This window comes from Prionailurus bengalensis, chromosome X (assembly GCF_016509475.1).
Source record: "Prionailurus bengalensis isolate Pbe53 chromosome X, Fcat_Pben_1.1_paternal_pri, whole genome shotgun sequence".
NCBI classification, from domain to species: domain Eukaryota; kingdom Metazoa; phylum Chordata; class Mammalia; order Carnivora; family Felidae; genus Prionailurus; species Prionailurus bengalensis.
The window spans coordinates 42,806,170-42,822,174 of record NC_057361.1 but is presented as its reverse complement, the minus strand read 5'-3'; the positions used below and the strand labels follow the sequence as shown (position 1 = coordinate 42,822,174).

At 50.4% G+C, this 16,005-nt stretch overlaps 2 protein-coding genes across 2 annotated transcripts; one reads left to right on the top strand and one right to left on the bottom strand.

The window, feature by feature from the left end:
* Nucleotides 1-5,097: 5,097 nt before the first annotated feature.
* PCSK1N (proprotein convertase subtilisin/kexin type 1 inhibitor) lies at nucleotides 5,098-10,294 on the top strand. The gene is made up of 3 exons (XM_043569704.1): nucleotides 5,098-5,299; nucleotides 9,016-9,482; nucleotides 9,929-10,294. Exons 1-3 carry the CDS (start codon nucleotides 5,186-5,188, stop codon nucleotides 10,122-10,124), a joined length of 777 nt encoding a protein of 258 aa, XP_043425639.1. The 5' UTR covers nucleotides 5,098-5,185; the 3' UTR covers nucleotides 10,125-10,294.
* An 898-nt stretch (nucleotides 10,295-11,192) lies between these two features.
* Nucleotides 11,193-12,461, bottom strand: ERAS (ES cell expressed Ras). Its single transcript, XM_043569706.1, has one exon. The coding sequence runs from the start codon at nucleotides 12,133-12,135 to the stop codon at nucleotides 11,434-11,436; it is 702 nt and encodes a 233-aa protein (XP_043425641.1). The 5' UTR covers nucleotides 12,136-12,461; the 3' UTR covers nucleotides 11,193-11,433.
* Between the last annotated feature and the right edge of the window lie 3,544 nt (nucleotides 12,462-16,005).

Sequence of the window (16,005 nt, the reverse complement as noted above, 5' to 3'; positions counted from 1 at the left end):
TATTTTGAGAGACAGAGTGTGTGCACATGATCAGGGGAGGGGCAGAGAGAGACAGGGAGAGAGAGAATCACAAGCAGGCTTCACACTGTCAGCACAGAGCATGATGTGGGGCTCAATCCCACGAACCATGAGATCATGCCCTGAGCCAAAATCAAGAGTCGGACGTTTAACTGACTGAGCCTTCCAGGTGCCTCGAAAGTCAGCACTTTGTAATTCCCAAATACAGAAATGAAGAGAAGGACGTCTCCTTTATTAAACAAAATGATCTCTCTCTTAGATAAATGAAACAAACCATCTCTTCATATGGATTTCTGCCCTTTCGGTTCTAAGGTATCCATCAAATGAATTATCTTTTTCATAGCAAAAGTTTGGTTACTGCAATTCTGAAATCTCCCTGGTGAAATTATGCCAGTTAGAGAGATAAACATAGGTGTTGACATTTCACTGAGAAAACATGAAGGAAGCAGGTATGTGGCCAGGAGGAGGCAGTTTTAGACTAAGGAGATCCCACAAGAATTGCAATGCACCATAAGGATGGTGCTTGTGTAACTGTGTCTCCAGATTTTGGCCAAAGGCCAATCGTCACTGATCATGGGCCAGGAATAAAAACTCTCCTGACTCTGGGCAGATGAAACTAAACAAAACAATTCTCAGGGACACAAAGACAAAACTGACGAAGAAATTCATGTAAGTTTTGTTCGTTTTATTGTGGTGAAATACACATAACATCAAACTACCATCTTTACCATTTTTAAGTATACATTTCAGTAGTATTAAATACATTCATAAGATTGTGCAACTATCACCACCATCCATCTCCATAACTTTTTTTATCTTACAAAATGGAAACTCTGTACTCATTGAACACTAACTCCCTATTCCCCTTCTTCCTGACAACCCACCATTCTACTTTCTGTCTCTGTGATCTTGACTATTCTAAGTACCTCATATACGTGGACTCATACAGTATTCTTCTTTTGGGGACTGGCTTATCTCACTCACTTAGCATAATGTCCTCAGTGTTTATCCATGTTGTAGTGTGTGTCAGAATCTCCTTTCTTTAGAAAAAAATATTTTAATGTTTATTTTTGGGAGAGAAACAGAGACAGAGCTTGGGTGGGGGGAAGGGCAGAGAGAGAGAGTGAGACACAGAATCCAAAGTAGGCTCCCGGCTCTGAGCTGTCAGCCCAGAGACTGATGTGGGGCTCGAACTCACGAACTGTGAGATCATGACCTGAGCAGAAAGTGGACACTCAACTGACTGAACTACCCAGGCGCCCAGAATTTCCTTTCTTAAAGGCTGAATAATATTCCATTTTAGGTATAGATCACATTTTGCTTATCCATTCATCCTCTGATGGACATTTGTGTTGCTTCCATGCTTTAGCTGTTGTGAATAATGCTGCTATGAACATGTGTGAACAGATACCTATTTGAGACTGCTTCCACATAAGATTTTCTAATGGTGATCCAAGCCTTGTTTGTCCAAAGGATGCTGCTCTGAGGAAACCTGAGCTCCTTAACCTCCCAGGGCCAGCTTGAGAATAAATGTGTCAGGGCCATTTTTTTTTGTCTTCCTATAGACTTTTCTTTTTGTTGTGTAGTAACAATCAACTATGTAACTAAATAGAACACTTATATATTTACTATACACAATTAGACAGACCATAGGAGCAGGTGGTAGAAAGCTACAAAACAATTTTCCCAAGTAACAATACATATCTGATCAGATAACCACAGTCCCAGGGATCCTTATTCCTAGGAAAACAAACAAAACAAATAAACCCAATGCAGAGGGCCTCACTGAAATGTCTAGATTCAAGTCACTGTGAACTTCCTTCCAAGCATGGGCGGGAGGTGACTTAATTAGCTGGAGACACAAGGGGTTGCAGATAGGAACACTATTACTGAGTTGAAGGTCACAGAGCAGGGAAGTGAGGGTTTCTGCTGAACCTCCTTCATTTATGTTAATGCACATCAGTCAAAGACCATCAGAACACAGCTGCAGTCAAACCAAATTGGGTTTATTGGCTTGCTGCAATGAGGGAGCCCACACACCATGGGGAACTGTGGAGTATCTGAAAAAGGGGTGTTGGAAGTGAGCGATTATGGGATTTGAGCTTATGTTAGATGGCTTTTGTAGTTTTCAGGGTACAGTCTTGCACTAATTTTGTTAAATTTGTTTCTAGTGTTTTTATTCTTTTGGATGCTATTGCAACTGGAATTGTTTTCTTAATTTCAGTTTTTGGATTGTTCATTGCTAGTGTATAGAAATACAATTGAGTTTTATAATATTGATCTTATATCCCACAACCTTTCTGGTCTCATTCATTAACTCTAATGGGTTTATTGTGGATTCTTTAAGATTATCCACGTATCAGATCATGTCATTTGCAAATGGAAATAATTTCACTTCTGCCTTTCCACTACGGATGCCTTTTTTTCTTGCCTAAGTGCCCTGGCTAGAACCTTCAGTACAATGTCAAATAGAAGTGGTAGAAGTGGTGAGGGAACATCCTCATCTTTTTTCTTATTTTAAGTAAGCTCTACGCCCAATGTGGGGCTTGAACTCATCATCCTGAGATCAAGAGTCACATGCTCTACCAACTGAGCCAGCCAGGCACCCCTGCAACATCCTTGTCTTGATCCCGATACCTGCAGGAAAAATTTTCAGCCTTTTACTCTTAAGTATGATGTTAGCTGTGGGGTTTTGTCCTTTATCAGGCTGAAGAAGTTCTCTTCTATTTCTTGTTTGTTGATGATATGTTACTTCCCACCTTAACACAACATACTTACAAGGACATTAGCTCACAGTTCCTTAACTGGGATCTCTGCTTAGGGTCTCACAAAGCTGAAATGAAGGTGTTGGGAAGGGCTGCAGCCTCATCTGAGACTTGACTGGGGAAGGATTCAAGCCCACTCAGGTCATTGGCAGAATTCAGTTCCTTGCAGTTGAAGGACTGGGGGCTTTGATTTCTTGCTGGCTGTCAGCTGGTGGCCACCTTCAGTTCCTAGAGGCTACCTAGAAGTAAGGGAGTGGGAATCACCTCACAACGTGGTCATTTCAATAGAGTAGGCAGTTAGTTAGACATCAGCTGGAGGCAAAGACAGTGATAAATAGGTGACACATTAGAAGCCTGAGGGCAGGGGTGCCTGGGTGGCTCAGTCAGGTAAATGTCCAATTCTAGATCTCAGCTGAGGTCATGATCTGACAGTGTGAGTTTGAGCCCTGCATCAGGATCTGTGCTGATGGTGTGGAGCCTGCCTGGGATTCTGTCTCTCCTTCTCTCTTCTCCTCCCTCACTTGTGTGTGCGCTCTCTCTCTCTCTCTCTCTCTCTCTCTCTCTCAAAATAAATAAATAAACTTCAAAAGAAGTCTGAGGGCACAACACCCAGACTTTGTGGCTTTTAGCATCCTGGCCTTACAGCTTCCAATACCCCAGGGCTAACAGACCAAGAGCCTCAGGTGCAGAACATGCACTTTTCTCTTCAACCTCTGCCCCAGGGTAACCTATAGCTCCATTAAAATATATTTGCATTATGGTTTCAACCCTCACACCAACAGCCCCTCCTCCCTGGGGAAAGATGGCTGTGACAGTTCCATCAAGAACCTTGTAGGGCCAAAAACTTCCCCTCCCAACTGGTAAGAGGAGTCCCTTAGATGAATGGAAAAAACCTCAGTTGGAGACCACCCAAGCTATGACCCATAACCTCTGCAAACATAAAAAGAAAAGACACCCCTAGCCCTGGAGCAGTTGTTGCCTCTGGGCTTGCCCACCCTCCCTTCTTGACAGTGTATTGTCCTTAATAAACTGCTTTGTGGTTGCTACCTTCCTTCTGGCTGTCTTTCTTTGAGCAAGGATCCTCACATGAGTCTTTCCTGGGGAATCCAAGAACCCAGACCTCCATTCACACAAATGCAGACTCTCCCATCCGTAACAGTGTCAACCTCATTTCTAACATAATTATGTACACATAAGCCCATATATCTGGTCACCTTTGATTATGCACAATTTCAAAGGGAAGGGGATTACACAACATTGTGGACACCAGAGGGCGCCTGGGTGGCTCAGTCAGTTGAGCATCCGACTTCAGCTCAAGCCCCCCCCAACCCCCCCCCCTCCCCCCCGTCTGGCTGGCTGCTGTCAGCCGGGAGCCTACTTCGGATCATCTGTCTCCCTCTCTCTCTGTCCCTCCCCCCTCTCAAAACTAACTAAACATTAAAGAAAGAGAAAAAGATTGTGGACACCAGGAGGCAAGGATCATGGGAATCACCTTAAACATGTGTTCATCACACTGTGGCTGGGTATATCATCTTCAGGTCCATAAAGGGATGTGTATAATGATTTTCATTGTAAAATTGTTATACTGCAGAGATGGAGACAGAATCAATGGATTAGATATACTCACAGCAACATAAATGGGTCTTTCTTTTCTTCACTTTTAATTTATGCCGTGTTAGCATACTTTGTTTTAATTCCAAAATGAAAATAATCTTTATCTTTTTATCTAATTATAATAGTAATACATATCCATTGCAACATTTTTCAGACAGCAGAGAGAAGTGTGAAGGAGAAACTGACAGAAACCATTATTTATTGCCTCACCCCGAAATAACTACTAACATTCCTTTCCCAACATTTTTTGCCCAATGGATACACAAATTTTACCAGTTTTGTTTCTTTTGATATATCATTTTAAGTGACTTGAAATCCTTTCTTGAGCAATATATGGGTGAAATCTATGTATCTATGTATCTATCCTCGCCCACAGTAGCGACTAACTGTTTATCCACTGAACAAGTCATATATCTCCTCCCAGGGAGGGAGAGGTGGGGACCAGACCCCCATTCCACTCCACTGAGTCCATTTTTCTTGCCTGTCTGCTAAGGGACAGCAAGGTCTGTTGCCCCGGCAACTGCCCTCCTACTGCCATGGCAACCGCCATCGCAGGCTCCAGCTTTCCGCCTTGCCCCTTGGGCATCTCCATGGCAATGGGCTGGATGGAGGGGCTGCTGGTGATCCCAAGCTGCGCCTGCGTGGAGTGGCGGCAGAGGGGGTGGGCAGGGGAGGGCCGGGTTCCCTGGTGTGCGCAGCCGCAGAGCACCGCAGCCTTGCCCGCTAGCCCAGGTGCTGCGCATTTGCCAGCCAGTCCGCCCGTCCGGAGCCCGGCTCGCTGGGGCAGCATGGCGTGGTCGCCACTGCTCGGCGGGCCGCGGGCCGGGGGCGTCGGCCTTTTGGTGCTGCTGCTGTTGGGCTTACTTCGGCCTCCCCCTGCGTTCTGCGCACGGCCGGGAAAGGTGGGACACCAGTCGGGTTCGGGGTGGGGGTGGGGAGAAGGGTTCTGCGGGCAAGGGTCTGCGCTCGGCTGCTGGCCCTTCATCCACGCTTGCCCTTGTTCCCGGACGTGCGGGGAGGTCGGTCAGGGTGGCCTGGGGTGCAGCCGCCAGTCGGCGCCCAGGCCATGCCGGACTCGGTCTCTGGCTGTGTGGGTGGCGGTGTGCGGGGCTCGCCTGGCAGCCGCGCCCAGCCCATCCTTGGCACTTGGCGCAGGCCGGGCCTCGCCCCGCCGTCGCCTGTGCGCTGTCCATGGGACTAGCGCGCATTCGGGAAGGGAGTGCGCGCACGGGTCTGTGTGCACGAGATGCGATGACAGGGGCGTGAGAACGTGATGGCCCTGTAAGTGTGTGTCCTTTGATGTCAGCGCTTCCAAGCGTCCATACGGAGGTGCGGTTGTGGGTCTGAGTCTGCATCGTGTGTGATGCCGGTGGTGTTCCTGCGTGTGACTTGTCTCAGTGACACCGTGTGTTGGTGAATCCTATGGTGATGACTGACCTTTGGGCGTGTCTATGTGTGTGTGAGACAGAGAGAGGGAGGGAGGGAGAGAGAGAGAGAGAGAGAGAGAGAGAGGCGGGGGGAGAAAGATTTCATCTTTTGAGAGGGAATACTTTTTGTATTCCCATGTGCACATCCCATTTGGGTTCTGTTGGACCGAGTGACTAGGATTTTGTATGGGTGTTCATGAGGCTGTTTCTCTGTCTCTTTGTGGAGCTGTGTCATTGTGGGGAGAGGAGCCATGATGTCTCTGTGCTGCATTGTGTCTTTAAGGATGGTGCGTGTCCACACATCTGGGTAGCTTGGCGATCCTAACTGCATGAGCAGCCATGTGTGTGAACATGTGCGGTTCCTTGTGTGTGGATGTGGCAGTGTTGCGTTGCACATGTGACATCTCAACGCCTGCTAGTCCATGTGAGTGTGTGTGAGGTTGTGATTGCTGGTGAGTGTGTGGTTCCCCAGGGGCTAAGGGGTTGTGGCGCACAGGGCGCTTGGAGCACAACATCCTCCAACTCTTCAGCGCTGTTGGCGTCAAGGATGGGGGATTTAAGAATTATTAAATATTTTACATATGGCGTAATATAGTTAACATACATGTATGATGTAGCGAATAATGATAAAATAACCCCCATGTCTACCCACCACTCAGTTTAAGAAATAGAGCATGATCAGTAGTTAGAAACCCCTGGGTGCCCCTGCGCACAGCAGCCCTCTCCTCCAGAATCATTATCCTGTATTTTCTGTTCATTGATTCCTTACTTTTTAAAGGAATCCTCATATAGGTATATATGTCTAAACAATATGTTGTTTTAGCCTTTCCTCATAGAAATGGAATCATGCCAGGCATCTGGCTCCTAGTTGTCACTAGGGGTCACTAGGAAGTCATCAGGATGTCTTAGGCTGCCTGAAATCGAATTCCAACCTCCTTTTTGTTTTTGTTTTTGTTTTGACTGTGCATCGGTTGTGAGATATGTCCACCATCCACATTTCCACATTGAAGTGCGTGGCTGTAATTCATTTACAAAAGTCAATTGCTACATATTATTTTATTTTCTGAGTACATTGCTAGTATATGAGTATATCATGGTTTTTTAAATGCATTCTCAATAAGCCCGTAGACATCTGGGTTGTTTCCAGGCTTTTGTCCTCCCCTTCTCCACTTTTGTGCTGTTTCAAACAGTGTACCACCCCAGGAGTGGGTCACAGGATTTGTGCGTCTTTTTAGACATTGCCAAATTGTTTTTTCAAAGTTATTCTGGCAATTGAATTCCCACCAGCAGTGTATGAGAGTTTCCATTTTTTCCACAGCCATGCCAACATTGGACATTATTAGTTTGATTTTTGGCAATCTTTTGGACGCACTGTGCATAGTAGCTCATTGGCATTTTAATTTGCATTTTCCTGATTACTAATGAGGTGCCCTATGACTCATATATTTAGTAACTGTTTGAGTTCACTTTTTTGTGAAATATTTGATCAGTTTTCCCTAGGTTTAGTTTGTTTGCCTCTTTGCTTTTTAGGCATTATTTGTGTATCTGATGCCAATCCTTCATTTTATTTGTGTTGCAGGCATCTTCTCCCATTCACTCTATTTGTGGTGTCTTGGGATAACAGGAAATCCTTAATTTGAATGGAGTCAAACGTATTCATCTTTTCCTTTCCATTGCTCCCGCATTAGGATCATTTGTTGTCCCTGCATGAGTCTTTGAAGGAGTTGATCCTGTCTGCTCTGAGTGTCCCTTCCATTGTGTAGCAAGTGTCAAGATCTGTTCGATCTTATCACTTCCTTCTGCTCTATTGAATCTGCTATTTAACTGGCCTGTTTTAAATTTTTTTTAGCATTTCATTTTCAAGTAATCTCTACAGCCAACGTGGGGGGCTCAAACTTACAACCCCGAGATCAAGAGTCCCACGCTCTTCTGACTGAGCCAGCCAGGCGTCCCTTGCCTGTTTAATTTTTAATTTCATTTAAAACATATTTCTAGGGGCGCCTGGATACCTCAGTCAGAAGAGACTCTTGATCTCGGGGTTGTAAGTTCGAGCCCCCCACGTTGGCTGTAGAGATTACCTAAATAAAAACAAAAACAAAGAACAAAACATATTTCTAGATGTTCGATGTGTTTCTTTTTCAACTCTTCACGGTCATTTTTATGGTCTTTTGTTCCTTACTCGCACTTTTGATACCTTTTTAAAATTTCTTTAAACTTTTTGAAATTGTTTTAAAACTGTCCAAATTGAAAATTAGTCATTGGGTAATTTATTCTAAAGAAAGACGTACACACAAGCCAAATAATATATGAACAAGGTTATTTATCCCAACATGATAAGAACAGCAAAAGATTGGGGGCACCTGGCTGGCCTAGTGGGTGAAGCGTGAGGCTTTTGATGGGGCTGAGTTCAAGCCCCACTTTGGGTGTAAAGATTACTTAAAAAATAAAATATTAAAAAAAAAGAATAGCAAAAGATTGGAAACACCCTAAATGTCCATCAATTGAAGACTAGTTAAATAAAATATGTACATCCACAGGAAAACAATTCAATGCAGAGGAAAGAAAAGGAGAGGGAGAGGGAGAGAGGAGGGGGAGAAGGAGAGAGGGAGATGGAGGAAGAGAGAGAGGAAGGGGAGGAAGAGAAGGGAGAGAGAGAGAGGAAGGGAGGGAGTGAGGAGAAAGAAAAGGGATAGGGAAAAGATGAACTTAAAGGTACTGATCTAGATATAGATTCCAAAGTTCAAGGTGCAGAGCAGTCTGCTATCTCTTGGGTAACACAAGTGAACAATAAATAGGAACCCATAAAATGCAGATATGGTTCTTATAGTCCATAACATCAATATAGAAAAATCTATGGCTGTCATGTCTGCCATCACCACTCCTGTTAAAAAAAAGAAAAAGAAAAAGAAAAACTGTTCTTCAGCAGCCCTGGGGCAAATTGAATCACTAGGAAACCATTGCGGGGTTGAGGATCTATAGGAGGCTTTGGTTGTCTTAAGTGTGTCTGGAGATATTTGGGGGTCTCCAGTGGCCTTAGGGGTGTCTGGGTATATTTGCGGGGCCACAGTGCCTTTGGTGGCATCTGGGGATTTTCGAGGTCCATGGAGATCCCCTGGGGGGGGGGGGGGGGTCCCTGGCCTGACGGACGCTGACATCTCTTCCCCCACCTCCTCGTCCTCGTCTTCTGGCAGGAACCCCGCGGCCTGGGCGCAGCCTCGTCGCCCATGGCGGAGGCTGGAGCTCCCCGCCGCTTCCGGCGAGCAGTGCCCCGCGGCGAAGGGGCGGGGGCTATGCAGGAGCTGGCGCGGGCGCTGGCACACCTGCTAGAGGCCGAAAGGCAGGAGCGAGCGCGGGCAGAGGCGCAGGAGGCCGAGGATCAGCAGGCGCGCGTCCTGGCACAGCTGCTGCGCGCCTGGAGCGCACCCCGCACTAACGACCCCGCGCTGGGCCTGGAGGACGACCCCGACGCGCCCGCCGCGCAGCTAGCCCGCGCCCTGCTCCGCGCCCGTCTGGACCCTGCAGCCCTCGCGGCCCAGCTTGTCCCTGCCCCTGCCGCTGCTCTCAGACCCCGGCCCCCAGTCTACGACGACGGCCCCACGGGCCCGGATGCAGAGGACGCCGGCGAGGAGACGCCAGATGTGGACCCGGAGCTGCTGAGGTAGCCCAGCAAGGGGTGGGCAGGGGGCGGTGCCTGCATCCTGCCGGGGGAAGGAAGGCGAGTGGGGACGGCTGGGGCCTGCCTCACAGCGTGGTGCCAACACCTAGGCCCTGGGACCCTAGGAGGGAGTGAGGAGCTGGACCCAGGGTGTAGGGTCAGAGATGTCTGGCTGGGGAGAAAGTGGGGGGAACGGGACTCTCGGTCCCGGGAAGGGGGCTCCAATGTCTGCTTCCTGGGGGGAGTAGTGGGGGGCAGGGAAACTATAGTTTCTGGGATGGGAGGCAGGGACAGCTGGAAAGCAGTGGGCTGGGGACGACTGGGTTGAGAGGAGGCTGGTGACTGCCGGGTCCCCAGGCAGTATGGGGTTGCAGGGTCATCTGGGACCTAGGCCCGCAATGTTGATGAGCGGGCATATTCTCCGTGCCTTCCACTCGGCTCTCCTGCAGGTACTTGCTGGGGCGGATCCTGGCGGGGAGCGTGGACCCCGAGGCTGTGGCTGCCCCGCGCCGCCTCCGCCGCGCCGCGGACCAGGATCTGAGCCCGGAGGTGCCCCCTGAGGGTGTGCTGGGGGCCCTGCTGCGGGTGAAGCGCCTGGAGAACCCTTCGCCCCAGGCGCCGGTGCGCCGCCTCCTGCCCCCCTGAGCACCGCCTGAATCCTGCGCGCCCTCCGGCCCAGGACCACCCACCCCAACACCCCACCTGCTCCCCGTCGGCACACTGAGAGCGGCTTACCCCGTCAGCTGCAGTTGCTGCCCTTGGACTCCCAAGATCGCCGCCCTTGCCCCCACAATAAATGCGATCTAAAGCAGCTATTTGCTTGTCTGAGTGGCAGTTTCTAGGGGGCTGGTGGGCTGTATGGTGATGGCTGCCCTTAGACAAAGGCAGAGGGACCCCTGCCCTGGGGCGGTAAAACACCCTCCCCCACTCTAAAGCCTCTTCTCGCAGGAGGAGGCATCCATAAAGACAATGGTAGTAACCACCCAGATCCCATGCCCCACTCCGGAAGGCTTGGAGGACTCTTTCAGGGGCACGCAGTAGCATCTTTCTAGGGTCCATCCTTCTGAGGACCAAGGGGTGGCTGTGAGGTGGGAGCAGAGTTTGGGCTGTACGGAGGTGGGGGGGTGTCCAAAAGCACACGTGAGCGCTTCCAGATGCAGGGAGGGGCTCCCAGTGGGAAGAGAGGGAGCAAGCTGCAGGCCTTATCCTGGCTTGGAACTCCAAGTCTGAGAAATTAGAACCTGGGGCTCCAGGTCATTAACAAAGTGTCTTTGTCAGGGCAGAAAGCTAGGGTGCATTTTGAGTTAGCTTGATTTCTAATGTTGACATACTGAGTTACACAGTACAGAGGCTCGCTCTACCTGTACTCTCACCCAGCCCTGCACTATTGGGAGTTGGTGTGGTGGTAGCTGGTTTATGCTCCTGCCCTTTGCACTGGCTATTCCCTCTGCCCCAGGTTACCTGCAAATTTTTGCTCAAATGTCACCTACTCGATAAGGCTTTCCTCGACCTCCCCCACTTTTTATTCCTACACCTGCCTTATGTTAGATCTAGGAGGGCAGGGATTTTTAAGTGTGCCTCTCCATCCTTTGCATTCAAAGCAGGGCCTGGCACACAGTGGGCTCCCCCTGCCAGCATTTATTGAATGAAAGAAATCTCACAAGTAACATTCTCCCAGTTTCACTCCCACCCACAGAACACTTGGCACAGAGGCAGCTTTGAAACCTGAGAACACCATTTATTTTTGCACAAAATCTCTTAGCTCAACAGTAACCAGTACTATGCCCTACATTATCAGATGCCCATCACCAAAGAAAAAACTCCCCGAGAGAGAGGGATTCATCTATCCCCAGTACACCAACAGTGTCCCCACATAGCTAGCTGCTTCCGAGGCTGCATGTCTAGGAACCACTACCCTGGCCTGGGGGAGGGCCACTTTTCTTGACCAAGATCTTTAGGCCACGGAGCAGCCGCAGCGGCACATGGCCTTCTCGTGCCGGCCCTTCTCCCCACCTGGCCCTGCCACGGCCTCTTTTGCCATGGCCTCCCGGACCTTTTGGATCTCATGGATGAGCAGGGTGAAGGCCTCTTCTACACCTTGCCGCGTCTTGGCTGAGGTCTCCACGAAGGGGGCTCCCCAGCTCTTCGCAAGGGCTGCAGCGGCCGCACGAGCGTCTCCGGTGGTGGTCACAAGGTCACACTTGTTGCCCACAAGGACCAGGGGCTGGGTGTGGTGAGGGCCCCAGGTGGCCCGCATCTGCTGCAGCTGGGCTAAAGACGAGGGGTCATCCAGGGCGAAGACCCCCAGAACACCATCTCCGATCGCCACACACTGGTCACGCAGGGCCCTATGGGTGGCCTGCCCTGCCGTGTCCAGGACATTCAGAATGCAGCCCCCGTGGCCCAGGGCCACCTCCTTCCAGTAGGAATCCTGGATCGTGGGGTCGTGGTCTTCCACGAAGCACTGGTGGTTCAGCTGGATGGTGAGCGCACTCTTGCCCACGCCACTCGCGCCCACCACTACCGCCTTGTACTCAGGCAGCTGCTTGCTGACACCCTTGGGGGGTCCCTGCGCCCTCTGGCTCTCCTCCTGGGAGCTAAGGCTCCACGTGCCCAGGCCCAGATCAAACATGTTAGGCTTTCTTGGCAGTGCCATTACCCCGTGGGCAGCTCAGGGAAGGGATGTGAACACCAGACCCTACGAGGGAAAGAGAAGAAAAGACAATGGGGGCGGGGGTAGGTTAGGCAAGACCATTTGGGGGCAAGGGGACAGTTGGGTGGCATCGCATCACTTTCCCTAAGGGCCTAGGTGTGTGCGAATCACCCTCTAATATACTATATACATTATTTATGTTGCTTAATTTCTTTCTGTCTCATTCCCTCTATGTGAAGGCAGTGATTTTAAAAAGTTTTATTTACTTTTAACTGATAGACCATAAAGCCAATCCAGTTAAAGTGCACAATTCACTGTTTTTTAGTATATTCAACTGTTCTGCAACCATCACCATAATTTTTTTTTTTTTTTTTTTACCCTTTAAGTAATCTCTACACCCAACGCGCGACTCGAACCTACAACCTCGAGGTCCGGAGTCGCATGCGCCCCCACCATCACCATAATCTACTTTTAAAATATTTCCATCACCCGGAAAAGAAATCTCCTGCCCATTAGCAGTCCCTCCCTGTTCCGGAGGAGAGCAGGGATTTTGGTCAGTTTTTATTTGGTTTTGTATCACTGTTGATTGATCCCCAAGCCCCACATAGTGCCCCATCGCATATTATATGCTGAGCAACATTCCTGCCCCCAGGGAGTTTGTATTCTAAAAGGTGGAGACAATAAACCAAGTAAATCAGCAAATTATGAGGTCAGCTATCCATTAACATTAGAATTTAGCCTTTATTACCTATTCAGCATACAGCTATTGAGAACCTACTGTGTGGCAAGGACAAACAACTGGGAAAATTGTTACCAAACCCTGGCTGCCAGGAACTTGTCATTCTAGTCAGGAAAACAGACAACAAAGGGGAATCAGCAAAATATATCTCAACAATAGGTGATAAACATGCAGAAGGGGATTGGTTAATGTTAGGCATTCTTATTATTATTTAATTTTCGTGCATTATTTCCAGAGTTTTCCTGGCGTGCCAGGCATTGTGATGGGTGTGGGGAAGGAAGGTGGGAGGTGTGGGGGTGGGGAAGTGGCAGCGAACAAAATAGACTAAAATCCCTGCCCTTGGGAGGATTAGATTCTGGAAGTGAGAAGGAGCCGATCAACAAGATAAGCAAGTAAATTATCATGCAGTTAAGGAGAGGATGGGCACACAGCAGGCGCTCAATTAGTGTTAGCTATTAATAGCAAATTGCGATTAAATTTATTCAATACACATTCTGGTCTTGGTTCAGTGTGTGGCCTCAGGAAATGCATCATAATGGCTGCTATCTCGGGTCTTTCTGGAAACCCAGGGATGATGGCAGTTTGGGGACAGAGGGTGGGTTAGAGGTATCAGTGGGGGGTTCTGTTGAGTTTGAGCTCTGGAGGTCAGGGTTGGGGGGCGGGGCAGATCCCAGATGGGGATCCACCCGTGGGGTTCTCGGTAGATACGCTGGCTCATAAAGAAGAGCGGGGGGGAGGGGGGGGCATGATAAAAAGGTAAACTGAGGATGGAGCTCTGCGGTACCCGAAGGCTTGGGGGACAGAAAGGGAGAAATGTAGCAGCAAAGATAGACTGAGGGGAGAGATCGGATCGGATTCTGGTATGTGCCGACGGTGGAACTCATGGAGAGGATTTGCTCTTGAGTAAAAGGCGGGAGGGGGGGCGGTGGTTCAAGGATAACTATCAGGATTGGGGTCCGGGCAGCTGGGAATCTGAGGGTGTTCTCGCCTGAGGCCAGGGACCTATGAGACGGGCTCTGCCCCGTTGGCAAAGGGCACCAGGAGCGATAAGAGGCAGCAGCATTAGTTCCTGGGAGCTCAGCAGGTGCCAGGGGACCCGCATGACGGCCCACTCGACTCTTCCCGCCACCCTGGAGATGCTGGGCCATCACCACCATGGCTGCTTTGTCAGTGCAGGAACAGCGATGCCGGGACAAGCGATTTGGCGGTGGCGGTGACCGGCCCGAGATCACAGGGCCCACGGGAGATCAACCACAGAGGGGTCTCGCGCTCCCTGGGTGATACCAAGTCACTTGCGGTGGGCCGAGACCTACGAGTGTCACCATAGGGCCTTTGAGACGCTGTGGCCCCACTCGGAGCCGGCTGGCCCATGGTGTGTGGATTCGCCCAGTTGCCAGGGGTGTGCGTCGAGGGGCGGGGGGCACCTGAACTTGAGCCCCTACAAGCCAACACCTGCGCCAGGTCACCCTCCCCTGGACTAAGCTGGGGAGGTGTGGGTGGGGGACCCGCAAGTTTTACCCTAAACTGTCCCCTAACTGTGGCCAGTCCCACTCGTCCAGTTCCTGGAGTCACCCCACTCCCGCCTCTCGGGACAGCAGCCCACTTCCCGCCCGGCGCGGACACTGGCACCCAGGACTGTCTCCACAAAGGCGGCTGAGTGAGGGGCTGGAGGTGGCTCCTGACCCCTGAGAATGGGAGGCGATAGGGGAAGGTTCCCCCTCAAAGCCCACCTCTGTTGCGCCCTCACAACCCACCGGGAAAGGGCCTCCCTGCCCTGGGCCGGGGCTAGAGGCTTGGTGGTCCGACTCACCTCAAGTCCTGAGAAAGATGGTTGCACTCGGGATGCGCTCGGAAGCAAGCCGTCCCAGCTCTCACAGGCCTGACAGATGAGATGCTCCAAACCCACCCCCCCACCCCCCACCCTGGCGAGGGGGCGGGGAGTGGGAGGGTGGGGGTGGGAGCTGGAGGGGAGAGGGAGAAGCATGCGTAGTAGTCCTGGGGGGGGGGCCTTCGTGGACACGCCCCCGCCTGGGGTGGGGGGCTGAGTGCGGGAGGAGGCATCCAGCCCCAGCTTACCGTGCGCAAAGGCAGCGGTCTTGGGAGTGCGCTGCTAGAGAGCTGCGGGACCTCCTCGTGTACCCCTGCCTCCTGCTGCACCTCTCCCTTACCTTGTCCACATCTGGGTTGTGACCTCAAGTTTTCAGTGTGCAGAGGGTGTCAGAGTTTTCACCTGAGCAGCCAGACTTGGGGATATGTATTGAGGGCCTCGTTGAGGCCATCGACCCTGGGCTGCCTCAAGCAGGCTTTTTCAAAGTAACTTGGGGGAGAGCGTTGTGCCCTTGTGCCCATTTCTGAAGGGAAGGTGTTGCAGGGGAGGGATTATTCTGTCAGGGCCTTAGGAATCCGATTTGAAGTGGACAGCTGTCAAAGCATTTCCCAGACTCCCTTGCAGCTATGGCAGTCATGTGACACCATTCTGACCAATCAGATGTATGCTGAGGTTTGTTGGGGTAGGGCATCCAGAATGCTTTTTAAAGGGGGATGGCGGAGCTGGGGGCTCAGCCCCCTTCCCCTTCTTCTTTAGTCGTGGTTATCTTGGAGTCATAAGGTGGCCACGAAGAAAAGTCTAAGAAACTTCAGCCCAGACTCTGTTCTGAGTTGCCAAAGCAATTCTCATTATATGGGAGAAATAAAACGTCCAAACTATCCTCCAATTCCTCATCCCTGGTCAATGGTAGGAACTCCTTCCCCCCAGGAAGTTACCCATGACCACCAAGTCTAAGTATGTTAAACCTAGACTCCCCACCCCCAAATCAGGACAAAAAGAGAGATGGGGAGAGAGGCCTGGTGAGGACATTTCCTGATAGTTTTCTTGCTCACTCAGCCCAGGGTGTAGCTGTGACTGGCTGTGAGGCTATTTCTGATGCAGGCACATATTTTCCTAGGGATTCCACCATTTAATCTATAGTACAACTAGCCAAGCCACCTGCCCTATTTCCAGTTAGTTCTTTGGATACTGGATGGGCAGGGGGTTGACCAGAGACCCATGCCCTCATTGCTTCGTTACTCATCAGACCCGTTGGCCAGGGGTGTGGGGTTCTGTACCCACTCAAGGTTAAAAGGCTCTCTCCAGG

What these genes read in the sequence shown, in the direction of transcription:
- PCSK1N (XM_043569704.1), top strand. Translation starts at nt 5,186, where the DNA reads ATGGCGTGGTCGCCACTGCTCGGCGGGCCGCGGGCCGGGGGCGTCGGC. An exon ending in TCTGCGCACGGCCGGGAAAG is followed by an intron (nt 5,300 to 9,015) that starts GTGGGACACCAG and finishes GTCTTCTGGCAG; the next exon opens with GAACCCCGCGGCCTGGGCGC. An exon ending in GTGGACCCGGAGCTGCTGAG is followed by an intron (nt 9,483 to 9,928) that starts GTAGCCCAGCAA and finishes GCTCTCCTGCAG; the next exon opens with GTACTTGCTGGGGCGGATCC.
- ERAS (XM_043569706.1), bottom strand. Translation starts at nt 12,135, where the DNA reads ATGGCACTGCCAAGAAAGCCTAACATGTTTGATCTGGGCCTGGGCACG.